Source organism: Oncorhynchus mykiss, chromosome 23 (genome assembly GCF_013265735.2).
Source record: "Oncorhynchus mykiss isolate Arlee chromosome 23, USDA_OmykA_1.1, whole genome shotgun sequence".
In the NCBI taxonomy this organism is placed as follows: Eukaryota; Metazoa; Chordata; class Actinopteri; order Salmoniformes; family Salmonidae; genus Oncorhynchus; species Oncorhynchus mykiss.
Window position 1 is genome coordinate 12,412,241 of NC_048587.1, and position 18,873 is coordinate 12,431,113.

The following is an 18,873-nucleotide window of genomic DNA, read 5'->3' on the forward strand; positions in this document are numbered from 1 at the left end:
TGTTCTTAAACTGGCTTGCCTAGTTAAATAAAGGATAAATACAAATAAAATGGTGCCTTATTTCCCATCCAGGCCGCTTTTAACATCTGAAAAGACATTGACAAACTTTGATTTGAGTGATAACTTATTAAGAATAAATAAGGAAAAGTATTTTTCACTCAGTTGGCAGTGGTACATGATGCCTTTATGTACAGTTGAAGTTGTAAGTTTACATACACTTAGGATGGAGTCATTAAAACTCATTTTTCAACCACTACACACATTTCTTGTTAACAAACTATAGTTTTGGAAATTTTGGATGACACAAGTCATTTTTCCAACAATTGTTTACAGACAGATTATTTTTATTTATATGTCACTGTATCACAATTCCAGTGGGTCAGAAGTTTCAATATACTAAGTTGACTGTGCCTTTAAACAGGTTGGAAAATTCCAGAAAATGTCATGGCTTTAGAAGCTTCTGATAGGCTAATTGACATCATTTGAGTCAATTGAAGTGGATGTATTTCAAGGCCTAAACTCAGTGCCTCTTTGCTTGATATTATGGGAAAATCAAAAGAAATCAGCAAAGACCTCAAAATTGTAGACCTCCACAAGTCTGGTTCATCCTTGGGAGCAATTTCCAAATGCATGAAGTTACCACGTTCATCTGTACAAACAATAGTACGCAAGTATAAACACCATGGGACTACGCAGCTGTCACACCACTCAGGAAGGAAACGCGTTCTGTCTCCTAGAGATGAATGTACTTTGGTGCGAAAAGTGCAAATCAATCCCAGAACAACAGCAAAGGACCTTATGAAGATGCTGGAGGAAACGGGTACAAAATTATCTATATCCACAGTTAAACAAGTTCTGTATTGACATAACCTGAAATGCCGCTCAGCAAGGAAGAACCCACTGCTCCAAAGCCACCATAAAAAAAGCCAGACTACGGTTTGCAACTGCACATGGGGACAAAGATTGTTATTTTTGGAAACATTTTCTCTGGTCTGATGAAACAAAAATAGAACTGTTTGGCCATAATGACCATCGTTATGTTTGGAGGAAAAAGCGAGAGGCTTGCAAGCCGAAGAACACCATCCCAACCGTGAAGCACGGGGGTGACATAATCATGTTGTGGGGGTGCTTTGCTGCAGGAGGGACTGGTGCACTTCACAAAATAGATGGCATCATGAGGCAGGAAAATTATGTGGATATATTGAAGCAGTGTCTCAAGACATCAGTCAGGAAGTTAAAGCTTGGTCACAAATGGGTCTTCCAACTGGACAATGACCCCAAGCATGCTTCCAAAGTTGTGGCAAAATGGCTTGAGGACAACAAAATGAATGTCATCACAAAGCCCTGACCTCAATCCTATAGAAAACTTGTGGGCAGAACTGAAAAAAGTGTGTGCGAGTAAAGGAAGCATACAAACCTGACTCAGTTACACCAGGAGAAATGGGCCAAAATTCACCCAACTTATTGTGGGAGGCTTGTGGCTGATTTCTTTTGATTTTCCCATGATGTCAAGCAAAGAGGCACTGAGTTTGAAAGTAGGCCTTGAAATACATCCACAGGTACACCTCCAATTGACTCAAATGATGTCAATTAGCCTATCAGAAGCTTCTAAAGCCATTATTACAGCTGATGAGAGAAGGGGAGGCTGTCAAATATAAATAGACTGCACATATTTGAACTTTTTATTGATTGCAACATAATCATGTAATAACAACATAACAATTCATAACATTCATTTGTTTTCAAAATCATAGATAACTGTTGCACAAAGATTGCCATTACGAGGAATCAAATGGCAAGCTGCAGTTTTGACATTCCCACATTTTATATTTTATAGTCTCACGTCCTAACGACACAGTAGCACTCACTTTTGATACTTTTGGTGTCAAAGAAAGAACGTCTTCAACTAAACGTGGTTCTCTTATTTTTCTTTGGCAGGTATACTTGGAAACGTTAAAGGGGAAGGACAAAAGCAGCTTTTACATTTCAAAGAACATGATTCTATCAAGTAGAAACTTTGCAGCTTTTCTGGATGAACTCAGTGTCCACTCTTTGTCCACCTTAACCTCACAGGTCTACGATATAGGACAGGTGATGGTACAGAACTCCCCTTTAATTCATTGGCTGGAAACAAGATCTTCACAGTCGCATACTACTAATTAGAGGCTATCGTAGAAGCGGCACAGGCACTTGAAAGACATTAACATTGACATACAACCTGGTATACGGTCATGCAATGATACTTGACCAACATGACCTTGAGGTAATGATTAACATACCAAAGAGTTGCTTGAAGCATGGTTTTTAAATCGCCCAGTTTTAACTTGGAATACTCGTGCAACAGAAATAAAAGGGAACCAACTTTAGATTGTATATGTACAGTTTTTATATAAATATACACATCTACCCAATTAGGAATCTTTATTTTCTACAATAGTTTTTGCTTTTAACTATCAAGGTTGTCCACAATTTTTGCGGGTGAAGGCAAAGCCATCCAGTTTGCATAAACACTATCATTGGCATATCTTGTAAAGACTGGGTTAGTGGCATCAAGTCTGTTGAGCAGTACCGGGCTCTTCTCAGGCCAGTTCGGGTATGACATGCCTAAAAATGAGAACATATCATTTTTCTGCACTGAGTAAAGAAAAAGTAGAATGCAGACAGTAAGGCTCTCAAAAAGAAACTCATTTTTTTCCCCTTTACATTTTTGACAGAAGTGAATTATAGACTGATGTTTGACTATGACATAAGAACATGATAAGGCTATCAATTTAGAATTCTACGAAGAAATCACTTCACAGACAATAATGATGTCCATAGTTCCTGTACAGTTTAACTGAGAAAATGTACTGGATTGATTCAATATGATTTCAAAGAAAAAGAACACAACAATTATTGGTACATTATTGATAATGTATGTCATGATCTCTAAATGTTTTCCTTGGCTCATGCACCATTGATAATTGTTTTCTCAATATAAAGCAGATACAATAATTGCATCACTGTAACAGGATACATGGACACCAAGTTAGTCATGGTAACTATGTCACTGGCAGCCATCTTATTGCTAAATACTTTTATGAACTATCAACTGGAAGTGCCTAGGATCAGTGGGATTTGTTTGGGAATTTGTTATGAAATACTTTTAGAAAGTATTGTTTATCTATGTTAGCCACAAGTTTATTTCAAAAGCCTTACTGTTTCTCTATTCAACATTGTAGAAACAATCTATATGCTTAATAGGTAGCCTATATACACACAAACAATTCAGATAACTTAAAACAGTTTGGAATCCAAACTAAATAGATAATGATTGATTCAGCAAGGACCTGTTTCAAATGTCAAACTGTTTTTGAATACTATTTTCCAAATTAATACAGACAATGTGGAATGTTGGAATGTGTTCTGAATGTTTATGTCATCCAAAATGTATGAGTGTCCTAATGATCATATACATATGTGGATATGAATGTGGATTACAATATGCCATATAAGGGAATGTTATTATAGAAATGTTTACTATTTACAGATGTGTCATTACTTCGGTCAGGTTTCATGTACATCAGAAGCAGGTCCAAATAGTAATCATCAGACACAAGATGATCTTTTTCCACTGACTCTCATTTTCTAAGAAATGGGAGACTTTTTCAGGAAGCATGCCTAGATCACAGTCACACACGGTCTACAGGAAGCCAATCACAACATGTCAAAAAAAAGAGTTTGTGTATCCTGTCTCTAAAATCGAGTAAATGCATGGGAAATTCTACCATAAAGCTTGTTTTCAATCCATGTGGAGGGAATGGTTCGTGGGAGAGGGGCGTTATTACAATCCACTAGGGGTGTGTCCTCTTCGGAGAGGGCGTCGTCGTACAGCAGGGCGTCGGCTGGCGTGGATGCCGCCAGGTCCAGGTAATCCTGACAACAGGAGAGGAACACCTAATATGGCTCATCACTAACATCAGGAATGTGGATCATAATGCTAATACATTCACATCCTCTCATGCAGCTCAGACCTAACATAACCTCATAGTTAGGATCGTAGGTCCAATGACAGACACTTGATAGGAAACAGAAAATATTTGAGAAATATATTTCCTACTTGTGTGTGAGATCAAAAGTACTAAAAGTACTCTGTTCCAAATCCTAAACACATCCTTCACATGTTTGCACTGTATTTGGCATCCTCAACATTACAGTATATTTGGCCTCTTTACCTCAACTACAGCCTGTTAAAGTTATTGTTGGACGTCTTGTTCTGTTTACTCCATTTATAACAGTGTGTGTACTGTAACTACCACTGAACAGTGTAATGACCACTTTAGACAGAGAAAGAGTGTTGGTTGTTTTGCTTGATCCTACCCGGTTTTTCACCATCATCTTCTCCAGTTCTTTACTGATGTCTGCGAATATGGGCCTTTTGTCTGACTCCTGTTTCCAGCATCGAAGCATCAGATTATACCTGCAGAAACACATTCATACACCCCCGTATGGTCAGAGGTAAAACAACTAAAGGGGTGGTTTACCTACAATTTAGAATATATAATTATAATAAACGAATGGGATGGCTCGCCTACAATTTACAATAGATCCCTACAACATCAGAATGAATAGGGGTGGATTTTCTGCTGGTAGGTCAAGCCATGGATGTCATTATCAGTGTGTAATAGAGTAGCAGTGAGTTTTACTGTGGGTACAATGACGCTGGGGTAAAGTAAAGTGGCAATCGTACATTTCTTCCGTGCAGTTCTCTGGTTTCTCCATCCTGTAGCCAGTCTTCAGGAGGTTAAAGAGGCGTTCAGGGGCGATGCCTGGGTACGGGTTTCCGCCCAGTGTCACAATCTCCCACAACAGCACACCAAAGGACCAGCTGTCAGGAGACAGAGTAGAACACCACATTAATAGCACCACCTAATGCATGGATGAAATAGTGATTCTGATGTTTGCTGTGTGTTTTATCCAAGTGAAATTGAGAAGGTAGGTTTTTGATCATGCAAGCATTGTTGGTTCTGGATATGGACATATGTATGACAGATGTTTTAAGTTGATTGTGAAAGGTACTCACACGTCACTTTGTGTTGTGTAAATGTGATCAAACAAGGACTCTATTGCCATCCATTTCACTGGGATTCGACCCTGAAAAGAGGAGACAAAAAAGAAGAGAATTGAAATTGTGATGTCAGTTCTGTTAAATAAATGTATGGCCACACTTTATCTGGATAGCCTGGATTATCCATCTGTAGATGTTCATACTATCAACAAAGTATCTGTTGATAAGCAACTGCTTTCTAATGTTATGGTTCGGGTTAGGGTTAGGTTTAGAATAAGGGTTAGTGTAAGGATTAAGTTTAGGGTTAGGATAAGGGTTAAGGTAAGGGTTGGCGATAGGGTTAGGGTTAGTAGATAGTTAGTTGAAATGTCACTGATTATTTTGGTCCTTGACCCCATTTTGATATCCAACAATGGTTGCGACCCCATCATGTAAAACAAAGTGAGCAACAGACAATGTTTAACAGAAACCACTCAGTTTATTACAACCACATCTAGTGGCTACTGGAGGTTACTGACGTAACCCCGGTTCTATGGACCAACCGCGATTTTTAAAAATGTATTTAAAAAAGTTTATTTTCACATTTATTTAAAATTATTTTAAAATTTATTTAAAAAATTTCTCTCGCGACCCCATTTTCAAATTTTGCGACCCCTAGTTTGGGAAACACTGCTGTTGAGCATCTACAGATCGATTATCCAAATAAAGTGTTACCAAAATTATAATAATTGAGACAATTTCGAAAACAATATAATTGAGAGAATTTATTTTTATTTTTTATAATTGTGTATTTGACATTTGGGACCCCTACCTTGCTCCTCTTCACATAAGAGTCTTCCTCATACACGTCCCGGGACAAACCAAAGTCTGAAATCTTCATCTTACGCCCCTCTGCAACTAGGACATTTCTTGCAGCGAGGTCCCTGTGAACAAGCTATTGGAATACATTAGTCAATACAAGCTTCTTACAGCCACTCAAGCTCAGCTCCTTTCTTTACAAAACACTGAGTCACATTGAACTTGAGCTAAGTGTAGCATGGAATTCTAACTTCCAGTTCAGTCACATTTTCAATGAGTTATGCATTGATGTCAACTGGAGACTAATTGAACTTTTGACTTAAGTGGAAGTGAGGATACGCCCAATAGCGAATATTTTGAAGGTAATTGCTATACAGGCACCTTCATTTCAGCCAGGTACTGCATACCCCTGGAGATCTGCCAGGCGAAGGAGATCAGGTCGCCCATGGTGAGTGCCCTCTCATCTGGGTTCTCCAGGTAGCTCGAGTTGCGGTTGGCATCGTTGCCCGACATGTAGCTGGGTCCTACCTTTCGGCTCTCACGCAGGAAGTTGCGCAGTGACCCAAATTTGGCATATTCTACAATCAGGTACATTGGACCTAGATGGAGAGACACACCACTTTAGAACACACACTTGGGCCTACAGTGTCTGGCAGTTTTGAATGAAAGATGCATCAGAAGTATACCAGGTATAACACCGGAAGGTTAAGCATTGCAAGGACATCATGTTTTCATTAATAACTGGGTCCACAATGAATTGTACCACAACTTCATGATGACTTTGAGTATAATTTCATCAGACTGGGCCTCCGAGGCATTGCTACCATAAAGGACGTGATCTGAAGGCAATATTCTCTCCATTGGTGAAGGTACCGTTACTCAGCAACATTGATACCCTCCTATGGTGGGTTAGGGTTAGTAGATAGTTAGTTGAAATGTTACTGATATTCTGTAGATAGTCTGTAGAGCAGGGGTTCCCAAACTTTTTTAGTCCGTGACCCCAGAGTGGCTCAGAGTGGATGGTTAAAAAGCCTTTACCATCCTGGCTGCAAGCTCCGAACATCTTGATGACGTGCGGATGGTTGACTTGCTTCAGTAAGGTGAATTCGGACAGGAGGTCACGCAGTTCACTATGTGAGGCATGGTCTGTTGCAAAATAAAAGAGGGAATTATGAAATACTTCACCTTATATCGATCATGGTCTGGCCAAAAGTCACATCATAAAAATGGCTCTTCTACTGTATATTCAGTATGCACACACCTAGGGACTGACTCACTGCATGACAATCATTTTTCCTATTGTTTGCTCTAGTCTTACCTTTAAGCATTTTCACAGCTACTGTGGTGTAGCCAGCCTTTCCTTTCAGCCGGAATGCAGTCGCCTTGACAACCTTCCCAAATTCCCCTTCTCCTAAGGTTTTACCAAGCACCAGGTTTTTTCGTGGAAATTCCCATTTGGGATCCTCCTGTTAAAGCAATTAAGTAACACTTTAAAAAGCATAAAGTTGCTGGGAATTTGGGGAAAGTTTCAGGAATTTGGCAAACGTCGTATTAGCTAAGGCCTTACAGGTATTTTGAAGGTGTCAATGGCCACTTGGTTCTCCATAGAGTCCAACGAGCCACGGCGCACATTGTTAGCAGAGTAGCTGATGGGGTAGGACTGTGGGGGCCGCCGGAAGGTCATTTCAGCCGAGGCGATGGGGGGCTTGGGGGAGTTCTTGTGGTAGCGATGGATGAAGTAGGAGGACAGGAGGATGGAGACGATGAAGGAGAGCAGCACCGCGGTGGCAATGATGGTTTTGCAGACGTCGTCACACATGGCCTCTGGATCAGACAGGGTAGAAGGGGTCAGGGGTCAAAAAGAGACACCATGTAAACCATCCTTAGACAACAATGGGCAAACTGTAATTTCACCTTTGATTGACATATCATATCTTGAAATATCTCTTGGAATGCTGTTTCATTACCTACGTATATGGGTGGTATTATGGGTCAATACATGGAAACAACTCACCCTCTATATCATCCTTCTCACAGAAGCATTTTTCAGAGTAGCAGTAGCAGGTTCCATAGCCAGCTCTAATGCCAGACATGATGCCCTTCTCATGACCTCCGATAATGGGTTCAACTGAGAGAGACAAACACATGCGAATTTCTTGAATTCAACAATACAACATTTTTTCAATGAAACAAACAAAAAAAAAAAACACTTGAAATACTGTCAGAAGAATGAGGAAAGTATTGAAACACATGTTTTCAAGAAAGTAGACAAATATAAATGGCTGCAAAGGATTGAGACATTTCTTACTTGTGCAATCCTGAGGACATATTGACGCGTCTTTGCTTTCGACTGCATCACAAAAGCCATCAGGGCACGTGCGGAGGTCAGGGGAGCAGGTGGAATAGCTTTCTGATATTCCTGAAAGATAGAGGAGAAATAGTACAGTCAGTTAAAATAAAAATAGTTAATTGATAGAAGAAACCAACAATATATGGATAGCATCATTTCCTGTGCCCATCAAATACCCCTAATTATGTACCGCGTGGATACCTTTTTCAGAGCCCTGTCTCCATTGGCACCTCCCTGTGGTAGCCCCTAGGCCTCTGATTTTCTCACAGTCCCCACGCTGTCGCCCCTCTGCACAGGAGAGGAACCAATGGTTCTCTGTATCCTGTTTATCAACTACACAACATAAACACAAAGTTCATGAAGACAGCACACATGTCCACTGTATCCTTCACTATGATGCAATTGTCAAGCAAGGTCATACCAGTCTCAGACTTGGAAAAAAAGCTATGGATAAGGCTAACATAATTTGACATGTCTTCACTACACTGCTACTTTTTCATAGTTCTAGAGAAGTATACAACAACATGTCTCATATTATGAGGAATGAGCCTTGAAAAAGGGGCAACACTACGACATCCATATCAGGAGGTCAGGCAGAACTGACGACTTCCAAACATGGATGCCATATTACTCATTCATTGGTAATCTCTGTGGCCAAATCAGCATCAGTCTTGAGTATTGCTGGGAAAGTACTTACTATCTCAGGAGTGTACTTACTATTGCTATCGAGCACAATGAGGATCTGAGTGCTAGCCTGCAGCTGATTCTGCTGCTCTTGAGCAATGACCACGTACTGCAGGTCCTGGCACTCTGACCTGCGGAGAGCCTCTGTGTCGTTCACATACAGCACCCCCGCCATGTCCTTGAGGCTCTGTGCGATGCTAATCGCCGTGAAGCATGACTGTATGTCGCCGGACACATTTTTGTCTGTCTTGTTTGTTACCGCTAGCCGGTATATGACATTGATGCCCCGGAACTTCAGGCAGTTGTCCACACAGATTCTACCAACCTAAAATGAGAAGGAACATTGTGATCATACGGGGGGGGGGGGGGGGGCTGAGCTGAAAACAGTTGTCTGCATCATAAGCCTTTTATTAGCAGTATCCCTGTTGTCATGCAAAGAGGGCTATGTCAACAATAGGTACCTGGGCAAAGACGTTAGCTCTACGTGTTGTGGTGAAGAGATATGTCACATTGGTGAAGCGGATGGGGACAGGTAAGATGGTGATATTGTAGTGCAGCATCACAGTTCCCTCTGGACCGGGGTATGTGGTGTCATTGACCAGGTAATCCAGCTGGAGGGTCCTATTCTCGGTTACAGACAAATGCTTCTTTAGTGCAAGCCCTAGATACCACACAAAGGGGGGGGGGGGGGGGGGGGGGGGTTGTTTATTTAATGAATCGATCAAAAGATTTTGTGAAAGTTTGTCACATTAAGAGCTAGTTTCCTGGATACTTATTAAACATGGTCGCAGACTGAAAACCGACTAGGCTTAATCTGTGTCCGGAAAACCAGCCCTAAGACTGATTGTGTAACTGGACAACTCACAGAACTCATGAACAGTGCCTCGGACGTTGCCAAAAATGGCCTTCTCTTCTTTGAAAGAGTGTTCTATGGTGAACATTTCATTTATCCATGAGTCATTGGTCATCATATATCCGACAAATCTGTTCTGACTCTGGTTTTTGGGATACCTGGGTGTTGTGTCTCTATCATAGACAAATAAATTGCCAAAAGAACTTCCCTGAAAAACAACAACAACAATGGTGTCAATTATACATTTTATAGTAATTGATTGATATACAGTATGGTAGTAAGTTAAATAAAGTCACCTCCATGCGATCAAACTCAAGCACCACATCCTCTGTGTCTGTTTCATTGACATAAGGTGCATTGTCATCTTCGTCGTAGATGTTGATATGTAGTGTAACAAAGAACTTGTCTATCATTGTGTCAGTCTGCACTGTGCAGACCAGCACGGGACTGTACGTCTCTCTCTCCTCGCGGTCCAAAGGAGCGGTCACTATCAACTCAGTGGTGTTGTCATTTATAGCAAATGGGGCTGGAACATCTAGAGCCAAAAGGAACACAAAGAGGGGATGTAAAACAACATACCGTGTTAATCTCATGTTGCCAGACTTTGTAGTCTCATATTCACTGAGCTACTGGAGCAGCAAGGAAAAAGGTAATTGAAAATAGAAACATTTCTGTAAGAGTAAGAACATGGGGTAACCTCACCATACAAGGTTAGTAGGGACCTGCCAAGAGTCTGATGTTTCTCATAATATCAAGCACAGACACAGTGTGGGTGGATGGAGTGTAGCATGACTAACCTGATTCCACACTGTAGGAGATGGTGTAGTTGGGGCAGACATTTAACCTGGTGAGCTGTCTGAGCTGGCGGATGGCCCCGGGGAACCTGTTCTCCTTAATGTGGGAGTTCAGGTCCTTGTCAGGGAAACACAGATTCTCCAGCTCTGGTCTGGTCTGGCCACACGGTGGCACTGTGTCATTGATGAAGGTCAGGCTGACCCGTACGGTAGGGAGGCCATGGAGGAAACCCTTCACGGGTCTGGTCGCCGCCTTGACAGTCAGCGGCAGTATCCAAAGCTTATCTGATCAGCAAGAGAACCAAAGCAGAAACAAAGGCCCCCATTTTAATCTCCCACAGTGCATTTTGTTCTTGATGACTGGGCACTTTCTGGGCTATTATGCAATTACATTACTGTCCTGATTCTGAAAGCAGATCCCTGAACATGACGTATCACTGTGAAGCTCAACATTATTGGTATGCACAAAGCGTGCAAGCTGAGCAACTTAAATAATTTCCCCACACACATTTTATAATATTAAATATACCTTTATATTGGAAACATGTTGGAGTGTTGTGTTCAATGGACAATTGACAATTGGTATATGCAAAGTAAATAGACTGCACAGTCAACTTCATTAAATATCCCATAAACAATGTGGAAAGAATACATATTTCTGTCTCTATTTAACCCACATCGATAGTCAAAGTCACTCCACTCCAGGGTCTTATTCATGGAGAGTATCCCTGTGGTCTCATCCAGGTGGAACCACGGGGCATAAGTTGGAGGCTTCAGGGGGGTGTTCCACCACAGGTAGAAGTGGGGTTGTTGAGAGTCGCTCTCCACCATGGCGTGAACCTGGAGCACGGGTGTGCCTGCATACTGCCCAACATACACAGTCTCCTTGTATTGATTCTGGGGGAAGTAGAGCCCAACTGACCCTGCGAAAAGAAAGAAATACCATGTGTTAGGAATAGAGGTAGCTCGAGCTTAGGCGCACAGGCAGACAGCACACTTCTACATCTCATCTCTAGAGGGCAGCAGCAACTGGGGCAGATGCTGAGAGTGCATGGAATGCTCGATGAGGTCATCCTGCGTTTGTTTGAATATCTTTTTGTTTTGGCATGACCTTTTGTTCATTTTTGTTTTTGTCACCAACAATTGAACATTTATAAACTGGTGTATCGATTGCAGAAAAAAACAAATAAACAGTGTTGGCAAAAACACACAGGGATATTTTTTTAATTGTTTTTTATCTTGTTTACAGGGTAGATCAGCTTTAATATTGCAGATAGATTGTGGTTTCTATCAATGTAATTGTCGGGATCATTTCCAATCCCCCATATATTTTTTGGGGTAAATATACAGTACGAGTCAAAAGTTTGGACACACCTACTCATTCAAGGGTTTTTCTACATTTTTTACTATTTTCTACATTGAAGAATAATAGTGAAGACATCAAAACTATGAAATAACACATATGGAATCATGTTGTAACCCAAAAAGTGTTAAACAAATATATTTTATATTTGATATTCTTGAAAGTAACCACCCTTGGCCTTGTTGATAGCTTTGCACACTCCTTGCATTCTCTCAACCAGCTTCACGAGGAATGATTTTCCAACAGTCTTGAAGGAGTTCCCACATATGCTGAGCACTTGTTGGCTGCTTTTCCTTCACTCTGAGCTCCAACTCATCCAAAACCATCTCAATTGGGTTGAGGTTGGGTGATTGTGGAGGCCAGGTCATTTGATGCAGCACTCCATCACTCTCCTTCTTGGTCAAATAGCCCTTACACAGCCTGGAGGTGTGTTTTGGGTCATTGTCCTGTTGAAAAAGGAATTATAGTCCCACTAAGCACAAACCAGATAGGATGGCGTATCGCTGCAGAATGCTGTGGTATCCATGCTGGTTAAGTGTGCTTTGAATTCTAAATAATTCACAGACAGTGTCACCAGCAAAGCACCCCCACACCATCACACCTCCTCCTCCTATCTTCACGATGGGAACCACACATGCGGAGATCATCCATTCACCTACTCTGCGTCTCACAAAGACACAGAGGTTGGAACCAAAATTCTCAAATGTAATGTCCATTGGTTGTGTTTCTTGGCCCAAGCAAGTCTCTTATTTTTATTGGTGTCCTTTAGTAGTGGTTTCTTTGCAGCAATTTGACCATAAAGGCCTGATTTACACAGTCTCCTCTGAACAGTTGATGTTGAGATGTGTCTATTACTTGAACTCTGTGAAGCATTTATTTGGACTGCAATCTGAGGCTGGTAACTCTCTAATGAACTTATCCTCTGCAGACTCTGGGTCTTCCTTTCCTGTGGTGGTCCTCATGAGAGCCAGTTTCATCATAGCACTTGATGGTTTTTGCGACGGCACCTGAAGAAGCTTTCAAAGTTCTTGAAATTTTCCGGATTGACTGACATTCATGTCTTAAAGTAGTGATGTTCTGTCATTTCTCTTTGCTTATTTGAGCTGTTCTTGTCTCAGATGCATTAAGCAGGAAAGAAATTCCACAATTAACAAGGCACACATGTTCATTGAAATGCATTCCAGGTGACTACCTCATGAAGCTGGTTAAAATAATGCCAACTGTGTGCAAAGCTGTCATCAAGGCAAAGGATGGCTATTTTGAAGAATCTAAAATATAATGTTTAATGTTTTTTGGTTCCTACATGAGGGTCTCTACTGTGATTTTTGCTTATTCAGCCTGAAACGTTCACTTATGATTGACGATTGGCACACCTGTTAATTGAAATGCATTCCAGGTGACTACCTCATGAAGCTGGTTGAAAGAATGCCAAGAGAATCTCAAATATAAAATATATTTTGATTTGTTTAACATTTGTTTTTAGTTACTACATGATTCCATTTCTGTTATTTCATAGTTTTGATATCTTCGCTGTTATTCTTCAAGGTAGAAAATAGTAAAAATAAAGAAAAACCCTTGAATTAGTAGGCGTGTCCAAACTTTTGACTGGTACTGTACATATATATATTATTTTAAACAAATGGACAACAACACTTAGGCTTCTACTTCCAGTTTATACATACTATATACATTTTACGGAAACAGTATATTTTACATTAGTTATGTTTTGTTTGTTTTTAGTGCCATCCTTCAGCTACCCTTAACCCCTCTCATCTATCTCTGAAGACCATCCAGTTTTGATTTCTATTTGCCATATATTTTTCAACTGTGCTGTGATGTTTCACAAAAGTTCTGAATCTTTTTGAATTCTCATTGTTTCTACAGATTGTAAATGAAAGATACATTTTCTTTCTAAGAGTATTATTGATTGATTGACTAAGACTTTTCAAATCAGCAAGCAGTGCTATTTGCAGAGTTAGCTCCAGGTAAATGTTGCAATTCTTCATCCATTCCTGAACCTGCAACCAAAAACATGCTACATATGGACCGTACCAAAACAAATGATCTAATGATTCTGTCTCTTTGCAGCAAAATCTGCAGAGCTAGGATGGTTGTATCCCCCATATATGTAACATTCTACTAGTTGCAAGAAGTTTGTATAATCATTTACATAGACAAATTATATGTTTTAAATCCAGTGTCGTTTCGTGTAAACCATGTGCCATGGAATCGGTACATTGAAAATCTCTTCCCAACTATTTTGCAATCTGTATTGCACGGCAGTCAATTTTTTGGTCCTTAAATTAAACTGGTATACTTTTTTATTGATCATGATTTTCTTTAACCAATTCCGGTCTTTAATGCAGGGCCAACAGACAAGTTCCTTACTTTCTCTCACTTCCACTTGCCTCTTCCATTTTTGCAGTTATGCTGCAATTAGTTGGTTGTAATTTGGATAGAGCATACATTTGCATGTATTTTTGTAAACTGCCTGTGTGACATAATTCCACCAGTCCTATTTATGATATGATTTACAAAGATTATACCCTTTTTATGTATTTTTTCTCAAACAATGTTTTTTTTAAATGATCAATTAGTAGATTTATATTTTTAAATGATCTAGATCCTCTATGAGGCTGTGGAGGGATCCAAGTTGTGGATTTAAAAGAAAGCATAAATGATCAGCATACAATGACACCTTTGTTTTTAAGCCCTGGATTTCTATCCCCTTGATATTATTGTTGGATCTGATTTTAATAGCTAGCATTTCGATGGCCATAATAAATAGATATGGCGATAGTGGACAACCTTGTTTTACTCCTCTTGACAGGTTAATACTTTGCGAGAAATTATTTACTATTTTACACCTAGGGTTATTTTACATAACTTTAACCCATTGTATAAGAGATTCTCCATTATAAAATATATAAATTGCAGTCGTACTTTATCAAAAGGCTTTTCAAAGTCAGCTGTGAATACCAGGCCTGGTTTTCCAGATTTTTCAGTGTTCTAGGGATATTCTTTGTCAGTGGCAGCCAAGACCTGTAACTTTTTTTTGTAAAAAACAATTCTCCCCAATTTCGTGGTATCCAATTGTTAGTAGTTACTATCTTGTCTCATCGCTACAACCCCCGTACGGGCTCGGGAGAGATGAAGGTCGAAAGCCATGCGTCCTCCGAAACACAACCCAACCAAGCTGCACAGCTTCTTAACACAGCGCTCATCCAACCCGGAAGCCAGCCGCACCAATGTGTCGGAGGAAACACTGTGCACCTGGCGACCTGGTTAGCGTGTACTGCGCCCGGCCCATCACAGGAGTCGCTAGTGTGCGATGAGACAAGGATATCCCTACCGGCCAAACCCTCCCTAACCCGGACAACACTAGGCCAATTGTGCGTCGCCCCAAGACCTGTAACTTAACAGTTTTTGTACAATCCAAGAGCCAATAGATATATTTATCAGGACAGTGTGGTTGGGTTGAAGTATACCGTGACCCCTGATGTCATATGCTCAATGTAATAGGCTATTTCTCACTTTCCTGATACTAACATACCATGATAAACATATTCTGAATGTAGCCTTTAAACCTACCATGTCAGTGAATTTTGCAATGCTGTGACATTTTCTTTAACTGCCTAATTTGAGGGTGTGCCTGCACATAAAGCATTATCAACTATCAGACATCTCCTCCCTGATAGGCCTATTTAAATTATGCCACTATACATGTCAAATGAAAATAACATCCATGTATTTAAGCTACCTAATGAGACTGTATCCATACAATAGATATATTTTATATATTTTATTCCTACGTCAATGGAAATTGAAAAGGATGTCTCAAATGTCACCCACGCAGCTTGTCTAATGAATTTCTCACATGGTTAATAAGGATGTGGTTTCCGTTTCTCCTTGGTTTCACCTTGGGAAGGTTAATTACAGGGACTAACATGATACTGTGAAGAAATGAATCATAAATCATTACCTGCCAGCCGAGAGGGGGGGGGGTTGGGGCCAATGTTGGCTAATCTATAAAGCGCAATAGCAGGCTATGCATATTTTACAGGAAAATGGAGATGTGAGTGTTCGGCCTGTAATTATATCTCCTGTTGCGTTCCTGTCCCACGTTGGTGGGGGTGGCCATTTAGGGAACGCACTAATGTCATTAGCAGACAGCGAAACTAGATTTTTCTATTTCTGTTGGTGCAGTTGAGGCCTTGGTTCTGGTTTCAGACATTAATTTAATTTCACTATGTTTGGATGACAGGAGGTCAGATTGATAGATAAAATGTTGCCAGTCTTCCTGAAGGATGGAGATACAGTCAGCCAAGCTACAACCCTCTTTATTAAAAGTCTTGCTGAAACAAAAACAAACAGCAGTGCTAAGTGGTCCACTTGTCTGAAAAATCCTGGCCAAATTCTGCCCAAAAGCATTTTCATATTGCATTTGAATATTGGCCTGGATATCCCTTCATACAATTCTGCTATAGGGCTAGATTTCACTCCACATCTCAAATTTTAGTGGGGAACGTTATCCAACACAAAGATCAATTCAAATAAAATCCAGTCATAGCTTTGATGTGCTTGAAAAAGGTAGAACCCACAATATTTGGACATGAATTCGGTCATGGATTAAGAAAGTGAAGAGGTTCCAGTTTTTGCAAAGCAACATAATCATAAAGTATATTCTTCAAATATCAAGTAGTAAGAAAACAAGTACCACTGATCATATCTTTCAGGTGGACAGCATAGTAAGAAATGTGACGTGTCATCCTGCAAGCATCCAGCATCCAAATCCAAGCATTATCCAAAGACCATCAGAGGGAGACATTTCCCTTTTTCAGATCCAACAACTAAATCACGTACCCTGCCCTGAAATCCAAGGCAATAAGGAACATGATAACGGTGTAGGTAACACTGCAAAATAAAGTGTTAGAACATCCTTTAAAAAAATCTGATCCTTAATGCTTGAGCGATGTTTACACAAAGGAACAACATCATCGTGAAACCAGAATTCAGTAGTGAGGGCTGACTGTGGCTCGAGACTGGCCATGGTGGGTGAACCATATGCTGGCTACTCAATTGGTTTATATCAGTCAAAATTCGATTTATTTCCAGGATGGAGGCCAACAGAAAAGTAAGCCGTTTATATCAAAGCTAATTAATTGAATGCATCAAGCACACTTCGGAGCAAATAGGTTTCTTTGTTCAGTGATACCATGACAGTTTTCTACTGGAGTGACTCGGGACCCCTAAATGCTACACTGTGATGATCAAAAACCCAGAGAAATTCAATGTTAGCCACAGTCACTCCAGCAGATGTGCTCACTGCGTTGACCTCTCATAACCACGACAAGGATTATGACTGCAAACGCAGAGATGCAATAGGGACATATTGATTCCAGCTCAAAGGCATAGCTAGGACTTACGGCCAGAAGGTCTGACTTTTAGAAAACAACACTTTGGTCTCATAACCCCCAGAATCTGGTGGGTGCTATACATTTGTGTAGGATGGGGTGAGTTACCCCATGTAAATGCACAGAACTAAACACCATATAAAACACACCGTAAATGTAAAGCATTATGCATTATCAATTAGAAATTCCTCAGAATAGTTTTTTTTTCTTCTCATTTTCATCCATTCCTTAAAGGTTTTTAAGAACACTACAATTGCACTATCATTATGGTAAACTTTTTCTTTATATTGACTTCATAACCAGGACATGCTATGGGTATGAATTAATTGGTTCTCTTGTCTCCTCCTTTAATCGAAGCCTAGACAAAGACAATAATCCATTGCAGGACATAAACAAAAAACTGTAAACATGTCTGCATGCTCAGTGGTGAGTGACAGATAAGAAAGATGCTTAGGATTGGACCAGTCTGACATACAGACAGACTGGGGACGTCCAGGACAAAGACAGAAACTCAATTATCTAACGACGCACATCGCCAGAGAGATTTACCATCTATGAGCTCATTTGCTAAACTAGAGAAAGAGCCCCAGCCCCAACAGTTCTCTGTTTACTAATCTGCCCGAGGAGTGAGGACAAAACTGAACAGGAGGCAAGCACAGAGAGGCTTGGGGGGGGGGGGGCATCTATCTACCACCCAGAGCTCCACGTTGAAAATTCTCCACAAATTCTGTGCAGATGATGAGATCTGACCTTGGGGATAGCCTCTGCAATAGAAGCAGACCAGGGTTCAAACAGTATTTTAAGCATTTGCTTGAGCCTGCCTGGAATTCCAGATTGGAAGGGTTGGCAGTTTAAACAGCTAAAGTATTTGAAAGATTTAAAATACTATTTGAATCCAGGTCTGAAGATATGTGGGTCTAGCAGGGGTCTTGAGTCTAGGCAATACGTTTGTTGTATGACTGTGACAAGAGCAAAGCCCATGCCCTTTCTACCAAGGTCAACATTAATTCATAAATCTGTACCCGAGAAATGACCCATTGGAAAGTCAAGCATCTGGCAGCGGGCCAATCAATAGCAATACTAATCAAAATGCTCATTGCTTTAACTAATGAGCTACAGAAAAGCTTAGCATTGCATGTGTAACAGATGTCCCACGAAGACAAGAAGACAGATCTCGGCACCAGTGTAACAGATGTGATCGTACTTCATAACTATCTTATGTTGTGTTTTTAAAGAAAGGAATGCCCAGCCAGCGATACCAGTTGATTGTTGTTTATTCTGACGACAGACACAAGAAAGCACATTAGAGGTACAGGACAAGTGGAACAGCGGTCTAAGGCACTGCATCTCAGTGCTAGAAGCATCACTACAGATCCTGATTCGCCTCCAGGCTGTATCCCAACCAGCCATGATTGGGAGTCCCGTAGTGCGGCGCATAATTGGCCCAGTGTTGTCCGGTTTAGGGTTTGGCCGGGGTAAATAAGAATTTGTTCTTAACGGACGTGCCTAATAAAATAAAAACAGTACATTGATGGCTGTAGATTCGTGATTTGTCGTTTGCATAGAATTA

The 18,873-nt window shown here is 40.5% G+C and overlaps 1 protein-coding gene across 2 annotated transcripts in view; it reads right to left on the reverse strand.

Moving 5' to 3' along the window:
- Positions 1 to 1,668: 1,668 nt before the first annotated feature.
- LOC110502270 (proto-oncogene tyrosine-protein kinase receptor Ret) overlaps positions 1,669 to 18,873 on the reverse strand; it is a 29,294-nt gene continuing 12,089 nt past the window's right edge. Inside the window, exons 2-20 of one of the 2 annotated variants that reach the window (XM_021580176.2) lie at positions 11,204 to 11,449; positions 10,530 to 10,811; positions 10,029 to 10,267; positions 9,745 to 9,940; positions 9,341 to 9,540; positions 8,913 to 9,204; positions 8,397 to 8,528; positions 8,154 to 8,264; positions 7,860 to 7,973; positions 7,413 to 7,669; positions 7,164 to 7,311; positions 6,884 to 6,991; positions 6,227 to 6,444; positions 5,859 to 5,981; positions 5,063 to 5,133; positions 4,730 to 4,867; positions 4,360 to 4,459; positions 3,768 to 3,915; positions 1,669 to 2,604 (exon numbers count right to left, since the gene is read on the reverse strand). In XM_021580176.2, the coding sequence (XP_021435851.1) occupies positions 2,447 to 2,604; positions 3,768 to 3,915; positions 4,360 to 4,459; positions 4,730 to 4,867; positions 5,063 to 5,133; positions 5,859 to 5,981; positions 6,227 to 6,444; positions 6,884 to 6,991; positions 7,164 to 7,311; positions 7,413 to 7,669; positions 7,860 to 7,973; positions 8,154 to 8,264; positions 8,397 to 8,528; positions 8,913 to 9,204; positions 9,341 to 9,540; positions 9,745 to 9,940; positions 10,029 to 10,267; positions 10,530 to 10,811; positions 11,204 to 11,449 (3,281 nt within the window). In that variant the 3' untranslated portion in view covers positions 1,669 to 2,446. Of the gene's footprint in view, positions 3,916 to 4,359; positions 4,460 to 4,729; positions 4,868 to 5,062; positions 5,134 to 5,858; positions 5,982 to 6,226; positions 6,445 to 6,883; positions 6,992 to 7,163; positions 7,312 to 7,412; positions 7,670 to 7,859; positions 7,974 to 8,153; positions 8,265 to 8,396; positions 8,529 to 8,912; positions 9,205 to 9,340; positions 9,541 to 9,744; positions 9,941 to 10,028; positions 10,268 to 10,529; positions 10,812 to 11,203; positions 11,450 to 18,873 lie in introns of both variants that reach the window. The other variant, XM_036960345.1, reaches the window with a different exon arrangement.